Raw genomic sequence first — 22739 nt, forward strand, 5'->3', positions numbered from 1 at the left:
TTTAACAACGCCCTCACTGATGTCTTGTTGGGCACTTGGTCGCGGCCAGCCACAGGGGCCCCTGTGGATAAGAATTTCGTCAGGCGTCACCGCCCGGCGCCTGGTGACCCTACTTTTCTGACCACTCATCCTACGCCTGAGAGCCTGGTCATCCAAGCCTCGACGTCAGAGTGCCTTTCCCACGGCTTCGCCGGATAAGGACTCTAAGAAGCTGGAGCAGTTCGCAGTTCGGTAAGAGGTTGTTCTCTTCGGCCAGCGCGGGGCTGCGGTCGGTGAACACCGCCTGCCTATTGGGCCGCTATTCCCACGCGGTGTGGGATACAGTTGCACAGGTGTTGCCTCCGTGTCCTGAAGAGACCCAAGCTGTGCTGTCCCAAGCTGTTGCCGAGGGTAAGGATGCGGCTAAGTTCGCCATTCGGTGTGGTTTGGACACCGCAGACTCACTGGGCGACTGTGGCGCTTCGTCGCCACGCCTGGTTGAGATCTACCGGGTTCTCGCCAGATGTCCAAAGCTCACTCATGGACATGCCCTTTGATGGCACTCGCCTGTTTGGCAATAAGGCCGACAGTGCAGTGGAGCGTTTTAAGGACTCGCCGGCCACGGCCAAGTCCTTAGGTCTTTCCGCAAAAAGCCCGGCCACTCCTGGGTTTCGTTCTATTCGTGGCCACAGCAGAAGTGCACAGGCACGTTCCTTCAAGCAAGCCTGTGCAGAACCAGTCTCAGCGCGGCCGCGACTTCCGCAGGGGTGGGTCTGGGAATCAGCGTGGGGGTCAGTCCACCTCCGCTGCTTCTATCTCCAAACCTTCCTTATCCCTACGCCGGTGGGTGGCAGGGTCCACCACCACCTCCCCAACTGGCACGCTATCACATCGGACACGTGGGTGTAGCAGATCATCCGCAAGGGTTACTCCCTTCCCTTTCAGTCCACCCCTTCAGCCATGCCACCTCGGTACCACCGCATGTCGGGGGAACACTTGGCAACCCTCCAGCAGGAGGTTACGACCCTCTTGGCCAAGGGGGCCGTCGAGTGCGTTCCTGGGCCGGAAGTAGGGAGTGGGTGTTGTTCCCATTACTTTCTGGTCCCCAAGAAGGACAAAGGGGGCCTGCGTCCCATCTTGGACCTCCGGAACGTCAATCGGAAGGAGAAGTTCAAAATGCTGACTCTGGCTCAGGTCTTGGCTGCCCTCGACCCTGGAGACTGGATGGTAGCGTTGGACTTGCAGGACGCATATTTTCACATCCCCGTCCTGCCGGCCCACCGGCGTTAACTACAGTTCAGGGTAGGCCTGGAGCATTTTCAGTTTGTCGTCCTCCCCTTCGGCCTTACCAGCGCCCCTCGGGTGTTCCCGAAAGTGATGGCGCTGGTCGCAGCTCATCTACACAGTTCAGGGGTGTCAGTCTTACCCTACCTCGACGACTGGTTGTAGAAGGCGGGCTCGCCCCAGGCAGTTGTCTCCGACCTTCAGACTACGGCCGACCTCCTGCATTTGCTGGGGTTCTCCATCAACGTCCCGAAGTCTCACCTGATTCCCTCTCAGAAGCTCCCCTTCATCAGAGCGGTTCTGGATTCTACACGGTTTCTGGTTTATCCTCCCGAGCAGCGAGTCTGGGATATTCAGGCTATGATTTCGATCTTTCAGCCTCTATCCGGGGATTGTCAGGATGACCCTCCGGCTCCTGGGCCTGATGGCCTCCTGCTCGTGCAACCTGCCAGATGGCATATGCGGGCTCTGCAGTGGGACCTGAAGTTCCAGTGGGCACAGTACCAGGGCAGCCTGTCCGATCATGTCCAGATCTCAGAGGGCACTGCACGACAATTGCAGTGGTGGCTTACGAATCGCGATTGGGTCAATGGCAGATCCCTCTCCCTTCCCCAACCGGAGCACACAGTGGTGATGGATGTGTCCCTCCTGGGATGGGGTGGCCACTTGGGAGAGGCAGAGATCAGAGGCCTCTGGTCTCAGGCAGAGTCCCGGCTCCATTTCAATCTTTTGGAGCTTCGGGCGATTCGACTTGCACTGAAAGCATTCCTTCCCTCTGTCCGGGGAAGTGTAGGTCAGGTGTTCACGGACAACACCACCGCCATGTGGTATTGCAACAAGCAGGGCGGGGTGGGGTCATGGACCCTATGTCAGGAGGCTCTGCGCCTCTGGATGTGACTGGAACGTCAAGGCATTACCTTGGTGGTTCAACACCTGGCAGGTTCTCTGAACGCCAGGGCGGACGAATTCAGCCGCCGATGCTTGATGGATCACGAATGGCGTCTGCACTCGGACGTGGCGCAAGGTCTCTTTCTGCAGAGGGGAGAGCCTTGGTTAGATCGATTTGCCACCGAAGAGAACGCGCAATGTCATCAGTTCTGCGCGTTGGAATTTCCAAGGCGGCACTCGCTCGGCGACGCTTTTCGTCACGAGTGGAGTTGCGGTCTGTTGTACGCCTTTCTGCTTATACCACTTCTGCCCAGGGTGCTGAAGAAGATTCGGCGCAACCGGGCCCAAGTCATCCTTGTGGCTCTGGATTGGGCACAAAAATACTGGTATCCCGAGCTACTCAGCATGGTGATCGATCCCCCGATCCGTCTGCCGCTTCGGGAGGATCTTCTGTCGCAGCAGCAGGGGACGGTCCACCCGAACCTGTCCCGCCTTCACCTCCATGCGTGGAGATTGAGCGGCGACAGTTGACAGCTTCGATCTTCCTCCCGAAGTCTGTGATGTCATTCTGGCAGCCAGGCGTCCGTCCACTAAGACTGTATACGCCTGCCGGTGGAACAAGTTTGTGGCATGGTGCACAGCAAAGTCTGTGGATCCCCTTTCTGCCCCTCTTTCGGAGGTCCTTCTGTACCTCAGATTCAGATTTTAATGTCTTTATTTCGATAATAAAATCATAAAAGACAGCAGAATTTACACAAACAGTTTGGGCCATGCTTTACAAACGCCATATACTGTCCAGATTACAAATATTTATACACATGATAAAAGCTATAAATTGAAAATAATCCTTGTTAAACATCCCATTTATATTTAGACGATCCGTTTATGTATGCTTTTTAAAAACATAAAATCAATAAATAAAACCATCTTAAAATACTATACAATATCCATCTTTGGATAGGATGTTTTAAGTACGAATCGTATAAGCAATCATTTCTAACTATTTATGGGCTCTAATGATCCAAACCCAGCCAAGGAATTTTGCTGTGCTCACCACAAACAACTCTGAGGTATTGGTCTTCAATGCCCGAATGGCCTCCGCGGACCTACTACAAGTAAGGCGTTGAAACAGAGGTTTTATCCATTTTCTGCGAGGGTCGTGGTACATGGGGCAGGCAAATAAAAGGTGACCCTCTGTCTCCTTATGACCAGGACACCATTGACAGAATTCAGTTACTCCAGTACCCCAATTTTTAGTGAATGTATTCAAGGGCAAAGAACCCACCCGAAACTGATGGTAGAGTTTCTTATCTAGCGGCCTGGTAATGATATCCCAGTAGTTCTCACGGGAGGGATCCAGCTTGTTAGCCAGGAACCTACCTGTTAGACTTGTGGAACCAGAAGCAGACACTAAGGTTTGTCGAACCGAGGCCCAGTACAATGCTTTAAATTCTTGTTTGGAGGGAAACACATTGGTTCCAGGAGACAACCACAGCTGTTCCAAACCCATTTCAACCAAGATGGTTCTAACCGTGCGTAGCCATGGGATTCTCCCGGATCCCTCTATGGACCTAACTTCGACAAGTTCATTAGCAAATAAGGCAAGGTCAGAAGAAGACCAAATCCGTCTCCAAAAGGCAACCAATCTGAACCTCGCCATCTCATTAATTGGATTACAACCTAAGTCCAAACACAGGGGTATAGATGGAGTTGATTGCGGAAGCCCCACTAGATTCCGCAAGAACTTACACTGTGCTTTAAACAGACTAGAAAGATCCATATACGCCCAAAGATCCGCTCCATATAAAATAGCAGCGTTAATCTTTGCGTCATAAATTTTTTGCGCTGGGTGCACACGTTTAGTGATGGATCTCTTTTGTTCCCTAAGGAGACAGCCAGTTAAGCGGGCCAATTTAAGCTGCTGTTCGACTACCTGCTCCTTCCATCGCAGGCGAAAGTCTAGTGTAACCCCTAGGTAGGACATATGATCTACTTGTTCCAAATTAACCCCACCCATCCTTACCGAGCTCCGAACCGAGATGTTCTTAGTAAAAACCATAAACTTAGTTTTGCCCACGTTTACCTTCAAATCATTGATGACACAAAACTCCTCAAAGCGGTTCAGAGCCCGCTGTAAACCGCTTCTGGTCTTAGAGAGGAGCAGAGTGTCGTCAGCGAAGATAAGCATGGGGAACTTCTTCCCAGCCAGGGAGGGAGCGTCAGTTGGGAAGGTCTTGAAAAAGTTTACTACCTGGTCAATAAATAACAGGAAGAGTGTGGGCGCCAGGACACAACCCTGACGAACCCCGCATGTTACTGGGAAGCTGTTCGTCACTTGTCCTTGACCGCCCCACCGAACCCTAGCAAAATTGTCCTCATGCAGTTTAACAATTAAATCCAGAAGTTCCAAGGGCAAACCCAAGTCTCTCAAGACGCACCACAATTTAGCCCTCGGGACCATGTCAAAAGCCGCCTTTAGATCAATAAAAGCGGCGAAAATTTTCCCCCCGCCTAACAGCACCACCTTCCAGTAAATCAGACAAAATCTAAACACCTGGTCGATGGTGCTGATACCGGTTCTAAAGCCTGCTTGCATGGGAGACAAAATGCACTCGGAGACCATCCAACCCTGAACTCTACCTAAAATCATTCGTGCAATGACCTTTTGGAGGGAGTCAATAAGGCTGATCGGGCGATAATTGCCCGGGTTGGACCGATCCCCTTTTTTGTGGATTGGAAGGATCTCAGCCCCCTTCCAGCTCTTTGGGATTCTGGCTCCTTGGGCAATTGCATTAGCTAACCTGGTAATATACGGTACCCAAAGTTCTGGGTTGGATTTAAACAAATCGACAGGGATTAGGCCCATCCCTGGAGCCTTCCCCCGCTCAGTCAAACCCAGAGCTAATTCTGTTTCTTGCTCTGTGAAGAACAGGACCCCACCGTGATCAAACAGTATGTGCTCATAACTTAGCATAGTGGAGGATACCGAGATCTCAGACCTAAATTGGGCAGCATAGAAATCCACCCAAGTTCCGGGGGAGACATGGTTTGTAGGCGTTCGCGAATCTGGGTCCCTGCCCCACTTTACCAGTTCCCAGAATTTAGTCTGGTTATTGGATGTCGATGCATCCAGAAAATCGGACCAATGCCTATCTTCCCACTCTCTTTTAGCATCCCACTGGGTTTTTTTATACTGTACCCTAGCTAACTTGACATCACTCATAATCCGAGACTTGACCGCCTTAACTAATTGGCTATAGGCCTCCCTACATTTCCCGTTGTACCATTTCTGACGGGAACCAAGTTTTTTTGACGGGCCTGCCAAGTATGGACTGGATAAGAGAAATTTAAGCTGTTCAAAACAACATTCGTGGGTCTCGGTTACATGATCGGGGCCAACCCCCTCTGACACAGTGGGCATGAGTTCGTTCACCGTGTAGGTGACCAATTTTTTAATACTTTCAAGGAGGGTGGCATCACCCACTAACCTAGACCATTTCAGCCTTCTTCTGTCATTGGTCAAGGTGAGATCTCCTGTCCTAAGAGTATCTGGATTCCTCAATCTATCAGAGCCCAGAAACCTTAAACTAAGCGACAGGGGGTTGTGGTCGCTTTCTGGGCGGGATACCACTTCCATGTCGATCATATATTGCCAGAGTTCCAACTTTAGCAAAATATAATCTATACGGCTTTTCCTTAAACCATTATCATAGGTGTTGCAGGCACATTGATCTGATAAGGAGCGGCCATTAACTGCCCTTAAGCCCCTGTTCAAACATAGGGCCATCCAATTCAAAGCTGCCTCAGTCCCTTTGGCGATTTTATCAATTGATAGGTCCGGAATGTTCCAGACTGCATCCTCTGAGGACCCCCAACTGTCCCCAACTGCCTGGAGCGGCTCAAAGGTGCAGTTCAAGTCGCCCGCTAGGACAAAGAGATTATCACTTCCTAAACTATCAAGATACCTATCCACTACATCGACAATACCAGGGCAGCGGCCACCAGGTAGGCCTCGTGCATAGATGTTAATAATAATCAGATCCCGATGGGCAGCTTTGCTCAACTTGATACCCAGGAGGTCTTGATGTTCCAGAGAAATTTCAGATAAATGGACTCCCAAGGATTGCTTCACCCAGATCAATAGGCCCCCTGAAGCGCGCCCTTTGCTACCACTGATTGCAGGTTTTGAAAAATTAATGAACCCAACCCTATGTATTGGGACCGTAGCCCAAGTTTCCTGGAGTAATATAATATCAAAGGTATCTATAAATTCCAACCACTCCTCTGAGTGTAGCCGGCCCTTGATCCCAGCCACGTTCCAGGAAGCTACCTTTAAAATATCGTGTGGGGTTGTTACATTACTTTTATATGATTGAATCATTGGCACAGTGGGGGCAGGGATCTCCACTACCTTGACAGGTTCAGCCCGTAACTCTAATCTAAGAGTCATACAAGCACCATCCACCCCCACAATTTCCTCTAAAATATCCTCTGTAGTTGCTTCAACCGACCCCCCCATAAGATTTAACAATGGACCCTCCTCAACAACATGCCCCATAGAAAATTCCACCCTTCCGGGCACAGGTATTACATTCCTGTGACTCTCCACAGTGCTGTACTCCTTGCTTGGTAAATGTAGTCAATCGACAGCCTCAAGGTCAGAAAGGGGGCCGTAACGATTGAAAAGTTGAAGATGTTGGGAGTGATAAGGAGTTCTCACAATCGAACGCCTCCTGTCTAATAATCTCTTGGGATGGGGGCCTGGTGTGAGTTTAGAATTTCTTTCGGGATAAAAATAAGCAAGGTCCAGTGTTTGTACATCCCCCATTCTTGCAAACCTTGCTTCCCTTCGAATGGACTCTACCACCCAGGGATCCTTAAACGATACCAAAATGCAGTCACCCTCTAAATCTTTAGTCCCAAAACCCACCCAATCAACTCTCCTCACTAATAGGATTTCGGTTAAAGTAGATGGCGGGAGAGGGCGGTTTTTATTCAGCCAGAATACTACTTTATTACGTAGGTCCCTGTCTGTCTCTTTAACACCCTCCTTGACGGGTGCTGCCCCAGTTAACACAATGGTATATTCTGTACCTACTATCCTTGGCCCAGTAGGGCTCTGCTCTGGGCCTCTATCAAAGGTTATCTTTCGGCCAGCTCCGTCTTTCTAAGGCTTCCAGTACAGCCTTCACTCTTTAAGTCCCTGGTTGTTAACTGTTTCCTGAAAGGCATTACACACACATTTCCTCCCGTGCCTTTCATAATGTCTCAATGGGACTTAAATGTTGTCTTGACCTTATCTGATGTGCGCTCCTTTTGAGCCCCTTCATAACTGTCCTTTGTCTTCTCACTCTAAAGACGTCTTTCCTGGTAGCTATCACTTCTGCCAGAAGAGTGAGTGAGCTCCAGGCTCTTTCTTCTAAACCTCCTTTCCTTTCTGTTCATCCGGACAAGGTGGTTTTAAGGACCCGTCCTTCTTTCTTGCCAAAGGTTGTCACGCCTTCCACATCGGGCAGACTATCACTTGGCCCACTTTCTTTCCGCCTCCGCATCCTTCGAAAGAGGAAGAGAGGCTCCACCGTCTGGACCCAGAACGTGCACTCTCGTTCTATCTGAAGCACACACAGTTCCGGGTGGATGACCAACGCTTTGTTGGTTACGTGGGCGCCAAGAAAGGTCGGGCCATGCACAAACTAACCATCTCTCGGTGGGTCGTTCTGTGCATCAAAGCGTGTTACTTGTTGGCTAAGAAGGAGCCTCCTGTGGGGCTGCGTGCCCATTCTACCAGGGCAATGGCAGCCACTACTGCCTTGGGACGCGGCGTTCTCTTGCAGGATATTTGTCAGGCAGCTATGTGGGCCTCGCTGCAAATGCTTACCAAGCATTACTGCCTTGACAGTCAAGTCCAGAGAGACTGCTTCTTTGGCTGTTCTGTTCTCTGTGACTTTCTGGTGTAATCTATCTGCAGACCCACCACCGGGGTTGGTATTGCTGGGTTATCTATTCTTAGGTAAGGAATCTATTACTAACGTGTCTCTTTCAGATGCACAAGTTAGTACTTGTGTAACGATATATCTGTAAGGGACATTAGTTAGTGACTGATTCCTTAACGCTCCACCCATCCTCCCCATTCTACGAACTGATTTCTTGGGTTAAGGTCATCCCCTTCAGGGCCCTAGTTTCTTGGCACCAGTGGTCAGTTTCTTACATGGCTCTGCATTCCTGGCGCGGAAAGTCGTGTACAGAACGGACGCGGAACCGCACGACGCCACCATCTGACGCGCAGGGGTACTGCTAGCAAAACTTTCCGGATCCAGTCTGACGCCTGGGGATATTTTAAGGTAAGGAATCTATCACTAACTAATGTCTCTTACAGATATATCGTTACAGAAGTAGTAACTTGTGCATCGTTTTAGTATAGTTAGTTCAGTTAGTCAAATGAAGACAGCTCTCGGAATGCCGTCATCAATTACACTAGAGACCATTACATGGGCAGAAAGGGATAGTCTCTATTACAACCATTGGCACACAAGAAGAGGGTATACTGCTTCATTGCCATGGGGCAAGAGCAGTGCTTTAAATGGGCAAGCACTGAGATCTGCACTTCTTTAATTTGAAGGAATGTATCTTCAACGTCCTTTCGCCTTTTCAATACTTTATATGGGAGAGTACCGGCACATCTCAGTTTGAAGCAGGGTTCTGATAGTGTGAGTACCCCCACTTCTATATTCTTATTTAAAGCACTAGGAGAGAGCTGCTTGATGTACAGCGACATCACCGAGAAAGGGCATTTTTTTGCTCCACTTTAGAATGCTACACCTCGGGAGGCTGAAGGCGGGATGTTCCTCTTTTCGTGGGCAGATGGGGACTTTCCTGACTGATGTAATTTTACCGCAAGGTCTGTAGTGACAAAACACGTGTCACCAGGGGAAATGGCAGTAGCTTCGGAACTAAGGGTAGGCGAGGTGTGCTTTGCATTGTGACAAGGGTAGGGATTTAATTTCCCTTTTAGCATGCTCTCAGCAGCAAAGCAGACTGGTAAAAAAAATGAAATTTATTTTTTATTTGTATTTATTTATGCATTTTCCTACAGCGGGAACATTACACTAGTTCTTCTTCATTCAACTGTTAAGATGCTAAGCAGTGCTTTAAAAGGGTCAGTACTGTTTGGTACTGAGTACCGGCACTTTTTTTATTTTGAGGACAGTACCTGCACTTACCAGAAGCAAGTAGGTACTCTGGGACCGAGTACTCTGATACAGAGTACCTTTACTTCTATTTTTCCAGTTCAGTCACTGATGTGAAGTGTATGTATTTTATTGGGGAAATGGGATTATATTATTTCTGTTACATACAATCTCCCTTTGATATTGCCTCGTAGTGCTAGTTTGCTCAGATACATGAAAAAGTGCCTTTCTTCCAGTTAACCTATGCACACCTCCTGGTATGGCAGAGAGACACTGTGGCATACAAGCATACATGTACGTGTTGAGGTAAAAAATGTGTTTAGTAGTATTTTAAGCTTGCATTGGACATATCTGCTATACTCCTAGGTCAGAGTGTGCATGTGTCCCTTTGCTGAATTTTCTATAACTTGGCAGGCTTCCTTCCTTCCATTCTGCTCTGCATGTAGTTGCCAATGCTTCATTTTCTGTGCGCAAGTATCTGTTTTCTTATGTAACCAGTTATAGTTTCTATTAATTAATAATAAACAACTAGTATTCTTATCAGGATGAGGCTCTATATTTCAGTGCATTCATTGTGCTGGAGTTCTTATTTATAGCAGAGTTCAGAATACATCATTGTAATGATTGTATCTAAGCTTTTTTTCTTACTTTAGCTTCTAAGGAAGCATCTTGGAAATCTCTCTGGCAAATTTACCTCCAAGTATCCACCCAGTTTCTCAAAATGTTCCTGTTAACACATAGGTTAAAGACATTGTCATTTACAATGCCAATAGCTCTAACTAAAACAATTGCGAGACCTATTGCATTTTTAATGCTTGTTTGTTTAGGTTGCGTGATTTGCAAGTGGGAGTGCCTCAGGGCTCGACTTTGAGTCCTACACTATTTAGTATTAATCTCACCGCACTTGCTGTTTTGGCAGAGGCCCTGGGAGCAAAAATAATTTCTTATGCTGATGATACCTACCCAGCTACTGTTTTCCTGGTGCAGGGAAGAAAGTATTCCCTGACAAAAAAATAGCACCTGTCTGACAGCAGTTTTCCAATGGCTGACACTTCACCTGCTCAAATGTAATGCCAAAAAGACGGAACTACTCTTCTTTGGTGTAAAGGTACATGAGCCTTGGCAGTCTTTCTGGCCTGTGGACGCTCTACCTCCACTACGCCAGAGTAGCTTGGCGAAGAATCTAGGCATTAAGTTTGATGGCGGGCTTTCGTTTTTGCCTCTGGTTAATGCAGTGCTGGGAAGTGTTTTGGCCTGTTGCGTATGCTAATAATGTTTTTGCATTTTCTCTTTCTCAGCTCAGAAACTGGTAGTACAGGCCTTAATTACATTGAGGCTTGACTATGGTAATGCTCTGCATCTCAGCCTGCCTGACTATTTGACTAGCAAACTGCAGGTGGTTCAAAACGCTGCAGCTCGTACTGTTTCAGGCCTACCATTGGGAACACCTGTATCCCCACATCTAAGGGCGTTGCACTGGCTCCCTATTTGGAAAAGGATCCTTTTTAGGTCTTGCCTGAGCCAGGCGCATGCGCTGCTCTGCGAGGCTTCTAGTAAGGACTTTCAACTCCGAGCACACGCTCGTGTGTGTGCTTTTTTTTGTTGCTCACACGCTATTGGCCTTTGCGTGCGTCTTTCTAAGAAAGACAGCACGCAATTGGCTAAAGTGGGGTGTTCGGGAGCGAGCAGCAGCGCGCCCGGTGCCAGCTGCATACCTCGCATTCCTTGCAGTGCGCGCGCACCGCGCTTGTTATAAAATGGACGACCTTAATTGCAAAGCACCCCCTCTCTGGGTTTCTTCTGGTTTCACTGCACCACTCTCATCACACATGTCGGTGAGGTCGTTAGTGAGACACGCAATGTAGCTGAAAAACCATTATAGCACTCCAAACAGCATTACCATTTAGTAAACAGTCAATGTCATTATATAAATTGGGTTTGCTGGTTATTTGTGGAGGGCACAGCTCTGGAATTCTCCGGCAGCGCGGCAGCCGCAGGCAACTCTCGCAGAGCACACAAGTACACCCAGCACTTCAGAAAGATGCATTACATAATAAACGACGTGGCAGAAACAGAATATTTAATGAGATTTAATGGGGAGAATGGTGCATAGCTTTCCATTGTTAAAGACGCGGACTTGCTGAACCGACCTGTGCAATTCAAGCCACGCCAAGCTTGACGGCCTGGTGCAGCTGCAAGCGCGCTTGAGTTAGCGTGTGCGCCGGGCTCGCGCCTGGTCCTGCCTGCGGGCGATGATGAAAGATGGCGCCTGCTTCCTTCAGTAAAGGGAGAATCACGCGTGCATGTATTGGTGGGACTGGCACTTATATAAGCTTTTTATTGAAGCTTCTAAGCACTTTTACACTCTTAACAGGGAACCTAAAAATTCTTCACAGGAAACCCCTAAATTATAAATGTAAAGAATAGCCATAACAACCAAGAGGCGGTGAGCATTATATTTTATTAATTTGCTTTACATATATTAGCTTTTTGTTGAACACTAACTTGTTCATTAGCATAAAAGCGCTTTAACAATTTAAAAACTACTAAACACAAGGGGGCGGTCTAATCAGATTAATGGTACTGTGTAAGGTTTTAAATCTATTTGTAAAGATCTTTTACAATGATATGCAAAGCAAATGCTGTTACCAAGTGCTCTACACACAGAGGTCAAACACAGGTGAGTTCAGATGTATGCAAAGCATACCTTTAATGTAATCTTATAGTATATTTATAGTTGTTTCAGACCTGCCAACTAAAAAAATGTCACTGTGTGAGAGATGGGCATGGCCTTGTAGGGAGACGGAGCTACGCACCAAGAACTGCCTTAGTGGCACTTCTACCTCCTCCCACCACTGCCTTAACTTACAGCCCCAAACAAACAAAAGCTTGCCAAGGCTGCCGCTGTGTCCTGGGGTGTCTTTAAAACCCATAATGGACCATGGCTGTTCAAAGATAGAAACCTATTGTGTGCAGCCGTTTCCAGCTCACCTTCCTTGTCGCGGTGAATATCTGAACTTCACCAGGTGAGTTTGTAAAGGCGGACAATATCATGTGCCATCTGCTGCTGCTATGCTAGTTGGCAGGTCTCATGTCTCTATAGAGCAATCTTCACCTCTGGGGAATTTGGTCATGGTCAAGATAAAACAAGCATTGGCATAGCCAATAGGTCTCCCCTTTGGGACCTTAGAAGTGTTTAGCCATGCAACAGTTGATGTTGTTGCACCAAGGATATTATGCTGGATAACTAAACACTTATAAGGTTACAAAGGCGAGACCTATTGGCTATGCCAATGCTTGTTAAGACCTTGTTTTTGGTACATAGGGCCCTTCAACACGCTGGTGCGGGGCACCTCCGAGCTATGATCTGTTTCTATGCTGCATCCAGGTGCCTTCGCTCAGCTAACCTTTTGCTGGCCAACATCCCAAGGATTCGACGGTCTAGAACCGGTAGCAGTTCCTTCCCATTCTTAGGACTGTCAGCATGGAACAAACTCCCTTTGGAGTACGGAAAATTTTATCCACCTCCCAGTTTCGGAATAAATTGAAGACATGGCTTCTTAATCAGGCTTAATGGTTAGGTCCCTCTACCAGTCAACTTGCGAGGTGCATAGCCCCAGGACACTCCCTGGAGTAACAGAGCATTTTACAAAGTCTCTTTACATTACATTACATGCTTCAAGAAGGCAAATCTTGTTTTCTGATGGCCTATTGCAGAGTGATTTAAGGCATTTTGAATGTTACAATTGTTTTAACAAGTATTATGCTAGCCCAAGATAAATTGCTGCTATCCATTCTTGTTCCAACCATGGATCTTGTTGGCATAATATAAACTAATTATAAGGAAGGAATGGCTACATAGATAGTTATTTAGACGTAGACGTACTTCCTGAGGGACACCACTTGATAAGCAGGCTTCACAATATTGTGCCTGCTTGATGTGCACATCTGAATGGTCAGGGGTGCAGGTGAGCTTGCCTTGGGTACCCTCAATACATTGTGCCACCCCTGTGGAGGAGGAAAGACACAACAATAAAGGAGGAAAAACTAACCACATGTAAACATGCATTTTTAGTCCAACTCTAGCTCTGCATCTGGAAATAAAGTTGGAAAAATTAAGCCAAACCTGACGAAATATAAATCATAATAACAAAACAATTAAAATAGTGTGAAATGCTAGGCTCCCACCAGTCTTCGTGTCAGCCATGTTAAAGATTTATTTACAATTATATCAAATCTATATTATTGGGAGACTGGTACATCCCTTCCGAAGAATATGTAAGGTCTTGTTTCTGAGAGCCATTGAATAATTTGCAGCCTGTTGGAGAGCAGATGTATGCAAAAGGGGGACCTGGGAATGGGTTCAATCTTACTCCGCAGGCTTTTGTAGATGTATGAATTAAATAAGTTCAATATTGTTACAGATAGTTTATATGGGCTTGAAAAAAAAATTATTTGTGTAAAGCTTGCCTCAACCTTTGTGTATGATTACAACTTTTAGGCATCCAATTTCCTTTTAAGAACCAGTTTTTACAGTAGATACTGGACAACATTAAATTACAATTGGTACAAACTACATCAGGACTTGTATGAGAAGGCGCTTTGTCTGTTGTTTAATCTGTGTATCCTCTACTGGGTCTCAGACAGATACAATGATATTTTACCAGTAAAAATGTATGCACTGCTGTCTCTCCAAACGTCTATTAATTAGTATTCTAATGTAGGGCGCTTCTGTTGCAGATATTACTGCTATTACAGTTTTGTTCACATATAGCCATGTATCTATGATGCACATTTATATATTCTTGTTTGCTTCGCTTTTCAACTTCTTGGTTTATAGACTATTCATTTTTGGTTTAAAATAATATATTTAGGACAGCCTAATGAAATCACAGCTTTGAATAATTGTTTGTTTAAATCTAACCATATTTTTCTTTTCTGTACGTAGAGCGGCATTTCACCGAGAATTCCCAACTGTGCTTACAGCTCTCGAAATAGATGACCCAGTGGTGGCAAATTCTTTAATTGACATGCGAGGGATTGAGTCAATCTTGTTAATCAAAGTAAGATATAGCTTTGTATTTTGTTATATTAAAAGAAAAGATGCACATTAAACACCTGATTAAATATTTCTATTTTAATGTTCGGAAACCAGTGTTATTGGTGTTTCAGTTTAGTTTGGTCAGTGGGAAGCTTTATCTTTCTAGTTCTACACATGGCCTGAAATCAACAATTGAATTTTTCTGTTTTTAAATATGCAGACCAGCTCATAAAATCTCCTCCTGTGTAACTAAAAGCATCTTCAGGTTTGGATGAGATTTAACTCATTGAGTGCAGAGTGAGCGTAGAGAAGTCTACCACATCAGACTTATGTAAACCTGCCTAATCAGAAACAGTTCCAGGAAAACGTGGAGCCCACCCTCTTTTTTGAGGGACCTTTTTAATTTCTGCCTTAGTCTTTTTACATGAATTGTTTTCATAATTCATAGGAGGTGTTGTGCACGTATAACTAGGTTACCAAGCCTCTATGGGCCTTTCCACCCTGAATGAATGTTGAACCGATTATAATGCACAGATGAACTATCTTTGAATCCTTGGGCACAGTAAGCTGACGGTTCTGAATGCCTATGCAGCAGTACTCCACGGGAATGCTTAAGCTAGCTCTACTTAACCAATGTAAGTTAATGATGGATTAACACTGAATGCCAGAGTAATGATGTCCTGTGTCTTAAGGTGCAACAAATGCAGCAAAGAGAAAAAGATGATGTCAAAGACCATGACTGTTGCATCTGGTGTTTGGGAGTTTGCAGCCTAATTGTAATGCTTTACTTGGAGGGACCGACAAATTTGTGAAACTAACAGTGGATCAAGCCAGTTTGTCTCCTGAGAACCGGTGTGCGTTTGAGAGTAAGAAATGGGATTGTTCTTCCACTCAATAGACTGAGGTTCCTGCTGGAATCCTTTGGTTCGTGTGGAATAAAGAAGTAGAAGAAAATGACGTAGATCTCTAGAAACTGATCCTAGTTTACTAGAGTTTAGCATTCATTGGCAAAAAAAGAGAACAAAAGGTTGGTTTGAGAGTCATTTGATAAATGTCTTTAAAAGAAGGATGTTCTTCGGTACAAGAAGGCAGTTCGCTTTGGTGCAAAACAATTGGGGCTCTGTAAGTGAAGCATCCATCTATTTTCATTCATTTGGTCCATTGTGCCTGTTCAAGAGCATGACTCTAGGTTTACACCACCATATACTATAAGCACTGACGAACTTCTGAACAACTTACCCAAGCCTCCATCTTCTGTGTTAATAGTGATATACATTGCCAAGTTGTTTAATAAGCCTTACTGTATAATTACTTAAACTCTTTACAATCATCAAAAGAAAACCTTGCAGAAATTAACATTGTATAGTATAAAACGTTTCCTGGATAGATTTCATAAGAAAAATGGCAAATTTAGTAGTAAAAAGTCCACAGGGGCAGTAAACGTGCCTTATCTGGTGTATTTTAAATTAAATATGCTTTAGTTGTAAAAGTAAAGTGCTCTATATTAAACAAGCATTTACAATGCAATAGGTCTCGCATTTGCGAGAGGTTAAGCTGTTGGCATTGTAAATGGCAGTGCCTTTTATTTATCAGTTTTACAAAACAACATATAAATAAAAGACTTTGTCATTTACAAATGCCAATAGCGCAAACGTTCTCAAATGCGAGACCTATTGCATTGTAAATGCTTGTTTTTGTGCAGCAGCACCTGCGGTCTCCATTGGTCAGTGAGGGTCACTGTGGATGGGGTATGCTGAAAGGCTAGACTTATCCTCCCGCTGGAACCAGTCCTATGTGTGCCCGGCCATGGGGGCTGTCCAGGGTGAAATGATGACTGCTGGAAACACACCAAACGGTTCAAAGAGAGCGTGGCGTGGGGGGGAGGAGGGAGGAGGGCGTGGGACATGCGGCCAATTACTGGCTTGTAATTGGGGTTAGGGCAGTGCACATAATGCTGCTTATCTTTGTAATTGGAATTAGGGCAGTGCACATACTGCTGCTTATCTTTGTAATTGGAGTTAGGGCAGTGCACATACTGCTGGTTATCTTTCTAAGTGCTGCATACATGTGGTAGTTGGGAGGTGCAGACTGTTCAGTCCGATTGCACATTTTACACCAGGATGCTTTAAAGTCTTGGATCTAATATGATAATGCCCAGCAGCGGGAGAAGAGTGTGCGGTGTTTGCATGCATTAATCTGCTAAAGGTTGTTTATTTGCTGCTGTACATGGACTGTTTGTTTCAGAGTGTTGTGAATTTGACCGGGATTTTTGGTTGAAGACAGCTGTATGTTTGCTGGGAGACCCCAGTACCACTGCAGTCGCCACATTGATAGTTCTTATGTTTCCACCGAGGGTGAAATATGCAGGGCAGGTGCTGCTCTCGCATGGCCGTCTGATCACCCCACATGACCTGAGTGCGGTGTGCCCATGTGTCCGATGTCCACTTTTTCTAGGTATGGTTGGCTCAGGCAGGCAAGGTTTGTAGGCTGCTTATGTGGCGTCAACCTAGCTCCAATCCAAGCATGCGCACAGTAATGGGGTACACAATAAGGGATGGCGTGTACTGGAACCAGGTATTGAAAGCAGGGAGGGATGACGGGTAGGACACAGCACAAGAAGTGTGAAATCGAGAGCAGTGTACAGGGGGCGCAGAAGGCGGGGTCTGTTGCCCAGTGTCATCATAGAAAGGAGGTGAGACTTGAAAAGATGGGCCGATGGCGCGTGCCCTGCAGGTATTCCTGCTTGGGGAATGAACTGTGTACAAGATGTTGGTGTGGCAGATTGGGTCTTCACTGGGTTGTTTCCAGGCACACTGTGAGCATTTCATTGTCTCTGATCCCCCCGAAATCTTGAGGAGGGCGTGGTTTATAGCCTTCCGTCTGAAGATGCTGAGTGAGTGCTGGCATCTTTAGAGGAGAGGGCTTTGCCCCCTCTTTAATGGTGCCACACGCTCTGCTGAAAATACTGCAGGGCTGAGGTACAGACCTTTAAAGAGAGACTGGTCCATACAGAAGTGCGGTCTGATCAGACACACTGTGCTCAAGGGTCACACAAGCCCTCTACCTCTCCTAGTCTCCTGTTTATTTTTGTAAAGTTCTATTTTGTAACATTTCTCTCATGTAACATAACTGGATCTATTGTACAGCGCTACGACACCTTCGGGTAAAGTCCGCGCTATGTAAAAATGCATTAAATACATTTTAAAAAATAGTAAACCGGATTAATCAACAAGAAAAGAAAGAGAAAGGATGAAAGAGAAGTGAAGTGGAGTAAAAAAATTAAAGGAAGAATGGAGCGTGGAATAAGTAATAAATGAAGAGGTGATGGAGGATGTGAGGAATGACGGAAGGAGGTGAAGACGTAATGAGAGTAGGGGCCTGGAATGAGGGAAGCCGAGAAGAAAAGAGGGTGCATATATGGAGGGAAATTTTGTTCTCCAGTATTGGGGTGTCTTTCATAGATTCACATGCTTGAATATTCCCCGTCGTCGGAGTGGGAGTCCCACGGTAAATAATATAGCTATATATATATATATATATATATATATATATATATATATATATATATATATATATATATATATATAAGTAATCATATAAAACAGAGATATAAGTAAGTGATAAACATCAAGAATGTCTCTATATGAAATCTCTATAGAGATACATGGAAAGAGAAAAAAGACATTCACAGTCTATCTCTGTCATTATGTTAGTCCAAACTACGGCCAATCAGGCGTCCGCTCCTCTCTAGAACCTTCTCCTCAGAGCTCCTCACCTCAGATTTTCTACCGCACGTCGTGTGAAAGGGAGTCTCCCTGAGCTCTGCTCAGTTTTGTTCTATTCAACATGTCTTCAAGTAAGAAATCTTTGTTTAGACCTTGTTCTTCTTGTGGAAAGCTACGTTTATTCTCAGAAGATCTACACAGTAAGTGTATTTACTGTCTTTACCCAGACCATGAAGTGGCTAAATGTAAGTTCTGTAGAACTTTTTCTACAAAAACTTTGAAGGACAGGGAAGGCCGTCTCTTGTTGTGGCTACAGAGACTTAAGGATAAAGATGAAGTGGTTTCTGAGGTAGAAAGCCTTACTTCTGGCCGTTCCCACACAGCCTCTAAGCGCAGTAGCATACAAGAATTATCTTCTCCTTTTCTGAAAAAGAAGAAAATGTCTTTGACTATGACATCTGCCACTTCTTCTGCCTTGTCTACTGCTTTGTCGCCCACGAGACATAGTTCTCAGGCTGCTGAGGCTTCCACTTCCCTGTTTTCAGAGAAAAAACTGGCTTCGTCGTCGACGAAGCTTCCGACGACGAGATCTGCAATTTCCTACTCGTCGACGGTGACACTCACGATGACGACAGCATCTACATCTTCGTCGACGGTTCCGTCGACGTTGTCGGCGTCGACGATGTTAATCAGTACCATCAAGACTGTATCCTCTATTGTACCTATTGCATCGTCGTCGACGAAGAAGAAGGAAAAAATCTTGTCGACGAGTACGTCGTGGAGAGACCCGTCGACGAAGAAGGTGCCGTCGACGAAGGTTCCGTCGACGAGGGTTCCGTCGACGAGGGTTCCGTCGACGAGGGTTCCGTCGACGATGGTCCCGTCGACGATGGTCCCGTCGACGCTAATTCCATCAGCTATGGTTACGTCGACGATAGTCCCGTCGACGATGGTTCCTGTCACAAGTCCATCTACAAGGATGTCCGCAGTACCTTCTATATCTCCGGTACCGTCGACGGCAATCTCTTCAGTGCAAATAAAAATTAAGAGGACGACTGCTACTCAGAGGTCCTTAACAGATCAGATTTCATCCACGTCCACAGCACCTACTTCGTCGTTTGCCGCTGCTCCTTTGGTTCCATTGCCACCAAGTTCTCGACCTGATATGTCGGGTGAAGTTATATTGTTGGAGGATTCACATCTTCCTTCTCCATTATTTGCCACGGATTCTGATCAGGATTCAGAAGAAGGTTTACCTGAATCGTTTGGGACGGCCCGCAGTCCCTCAGATTTAATTATAAACTGCCAAGACGATAGTAGTGAGGATGAGAAACAATGTTATCAGCAAGAAGTTCCTACAGAAAGACAAACTGCGACGCTACCACTATCCCTCATAACAAATCTTCAACTCATGTTGGACGATTATAATAGACGTTTTCCGTTATCACTGCAAGAAGCTGTGGTCCCGCCTCTTCCAGTGGTGCCAACAACTATATCGGAACGGGTACCAGCCCCAATTCCATCTGTGGTAACACCTTCACTACCGCTGCAACATTCCTCCACTCGGGCAGTACCTTCTCAGGTCACTGAACAAGAGGAAGAAATTCCTCAAGACAGGGAGGATGGTGAAATTCTCGATTATGGTGGTGATGATGATGATGACGATGATGGTATGACGGAGTGGGATGATTATCATGCTCAAACACCATCTCCCTCGGCAGTGATACCGGGTGACTCACCACCGGTGGATATCGCCAGTTTTCACCAGTTAATGGATAGGGCAGCGCAGAGATTCAAATTGACTACGGAGCATAAGGAGGAGGATTGTTTCCTTTACGATTTCAAAAACCAGCCGTTTAAACAAACACATACAATCCCTATAATCGAATTTATTTGGGAGGAAGGCAAGAAGATTATGAAGACCCCAAATAGTCTTCCGGCACAGGTACCCAGATTGGAAAAAAAGTACAAATCGCCTTCGGGAGGGCCAGCGTGTCTTACTGGCCAAGCAAAGGCAGATTCTGTGGTGACACAGGCCGCGCAACGTCGGGCTAGAAACCCTGCGTCAACGATCACGGCACCACCTGATCGTGATGGACGTCGTTTGGACGCCATAGGGCGGAAATTTTCTTCAATGGCTTCCACCACTGTAAGAGCGGCTAATGCTCTGGCCATTTTAGGCCGCTACGACCGTCAGGTATGGGCGGATATTTCAGCGTTAGTTGACCAACTGCCGGAACCATCGAAGAGTGAGGCCCTAAAGCTACTCCAGGAGGGTGAGAGTACATCTGCGGAGATGATAGACTGTGCAGTTGATATCGCCTGTATGGGATTCCGTCAGCCTGCTGGGGCAGCAGTATTGCGCAGGCAAGGTTGGTTGCGCTCAACATCCTTTCGTCAGGAAGTACAGGCAAAAATATTGGACATGGCATATGATGGAGAGGCTTTGTTTGGAGATCATGTGGATGAAGCTCTCCAATCGATAAAGAAGGATACGGAAACTGCCCGCTCTCTGGGCACGTTACAATTTCGGAAACAGTCCTTTTGGGGTGCACGCGGACGCGGCACCTGTTCTAATTTTCGACGAGGAAACAACCAGTATAGATCATATAGCCAAGGTTCCAACCGTTATTCCTATAACCAACAACAAACCTCTCGACAACAGTCTTCCAAGACTTACAGAGGAAAATCCTCTTATAGGGGTTCTACCCCTAAGAGACAATGACTTGTATCAGTCCCAAAAAAATTGGAGGTCGAATTTCTCTGTACTCTTCTCAATGGTCCTCCATAACAAAGGACCGTTGGGTTTTGGACATTGTAGAAAGAGGTCACACTCTAGAGTGCACCGAATTCCCTCCACCCACACCGCCTACCGGACCACCACCAGCTTATATCAAGGAACTGTTACATCAAGTTCAACTTCTAATAGACAAAGGAGCTATAGAGGTAGTTCCAAGATCTCAAAAAGGGAAAAGGATTTTATTCCCGATTTTTTTCTTATCACCAAGAAAAACGGGGAATGGAGGCCCATTCTAGATCTGAGGGCTCTCAACAGATTTCTCAAGAAACAATCCTTTCGCATGTTGACGCTTGTAGAGATCTTGCGCTTACTCTCACAAGGAGATTTCATGGCAACAATCGATCTCCAAGATGCATATTTTCATATCCCCATACTACGACAACATCGGAAATTCCTTCGTTTTCGAGTGGGTCGGAAGGATTTCCAGTTCAGAGTACTACCATTCGGCTTACGCTCGGCCCCACGTGTGTTTACAAAGGTGCTAGCCCCTGTCGTAGCGTTCCTACGTCTCCAGGGTGTGCAGATCTTCCCATATCTGGACGACTGTCTCCTAAAATCACAATCAGAGGTTCAACTTCGACAGCACACACGTCTTTGCAAGGAGGTGTTTCGCGCCTTAGGGCTCAGCATAAATACCGCGAAGTCTCATCTACAGCCTTCTCATTTCAGGGATTTTCTAGGAGCAACTTTGGAGACAGTGCCAGCCAGGGCACTTCCCTCCCAAGACCGTCTTCAAAGGATTCTCCGTCTGGTAACCCTTATCAGATCAAAAAGATCCGTTTCTGTACGACTGTTGAAGTCATTTCTGGGGATGGCGTCGTCATGCATTGCATTGATCCCTCATTGCAGGTTACGGACACGCCCCATCCAAGAAGAACTGGATGTTCAATGGCGTCAGGTTACGGGTTCTTTCAACGATCTCGTAACCGTCACAGATCGGATGAAGTCGGCACTGAAATGGTGGACACAACCGTTAAACCTAATGAAGGGCATTTCATTTCTGTCAATCATACCAGACATGACAATAACAACAGACGCATCTCTAGAAGGATGGGGTGCTCATTGGGAGGATCTATCAATCAAGGGAAAATGGACAATATGCCAAAAAGCCTGGCACATCAACAGGTTAGAGCTCATGGCTATATTTCTGGCTCTCAAATCCTTTCTTCCTTTAATCCAAGGACAATCAGTCCTCATACAGACAGACAACACAACCTGCATGCACTACGTCAACAAGCAGGGTGGAACAAATTCCCCGAAACTGTCTCGTCTAGCCCAGTCGATCTGGGATTGGTCTCTCAACCATCACATCATGATTGCAGCAGTTCATCTACCAGGGGTATCCAATATCCTAGCAGATTCCCTGAGCAGGTCCTCCTCGTCGACCCACGAATGGGAGTTACATCAGCCGACGCTGGAGATGATATTTCGACGATGGGGACGTCCACAGCTGAATCTCTTTGCCACACCAGAGAACCGCAAATGCCGACACTATGCAAGCTGGCATCCCCACCAAGGATCACGGGGCAATGCCTTTTTGATGAACTGGTGCAATCTGTTTGCCTACGCTTTTCCTCCAATCCCACTCATACCTCGGGTCCTGTGGAAGATGCGGAGGCAACCTTGCCATCTACTTCTAGTAGCTCCCCGGTGGCCTCGGCAAGCATGGTTCTCAGAGTTACTCCTAATGTCTCAATGCAAACCAATCCTTCTACATACTCGTACAGATCTTCTGACAATGAGCAAGGGGAACATTTGTCATCCGAACCCCTCCTCACTAAGCTTATCAGCTTGGAACCTGAGCACTGTGAATTTGCCCATTTAGACATCCCACA

At 46.2% G+C, this 22739-nt stretch overlaps 1 protein-coding gene across 3 annotated transcripts in view; it reads left to right on the plus strand.

Moving 5' to 3' along the window:
* Positions 1–22739, plus strand: part of SMC6 (structural maintenance of chromosomes 6) — a 918345-nt gene that overhangs the window by 315337 nt on the left and 580269 nt on the right. For all 3 annotated transcript variants that reach the window (XM_085610645.1, XM_085610644.1, XM_085610643.1), the window contains exon 16: positions 14287–14401. In XM_085610645.1, the coding sequence (XP_085466771.1) occupies positions 14287–14401 (115 nt within the window). The remainder of the gene's footprint in view (positions 1–14286; positions 14402–22739) is intronic.

Source organism: Triturus cristatus, chromosome 6 (assembly GCF_964204655.1).
Source record: "Triturus cristatus chromosome 6, aTriCri1.1, whole genome shotgun sequence".
In the NCBI taxonomy this organism is placed as follows: Eukaryota; Metazoa; Chordata; class Amphibia; order Caudata; family Salamandridae; genus Triturus; species Triturus cristatus.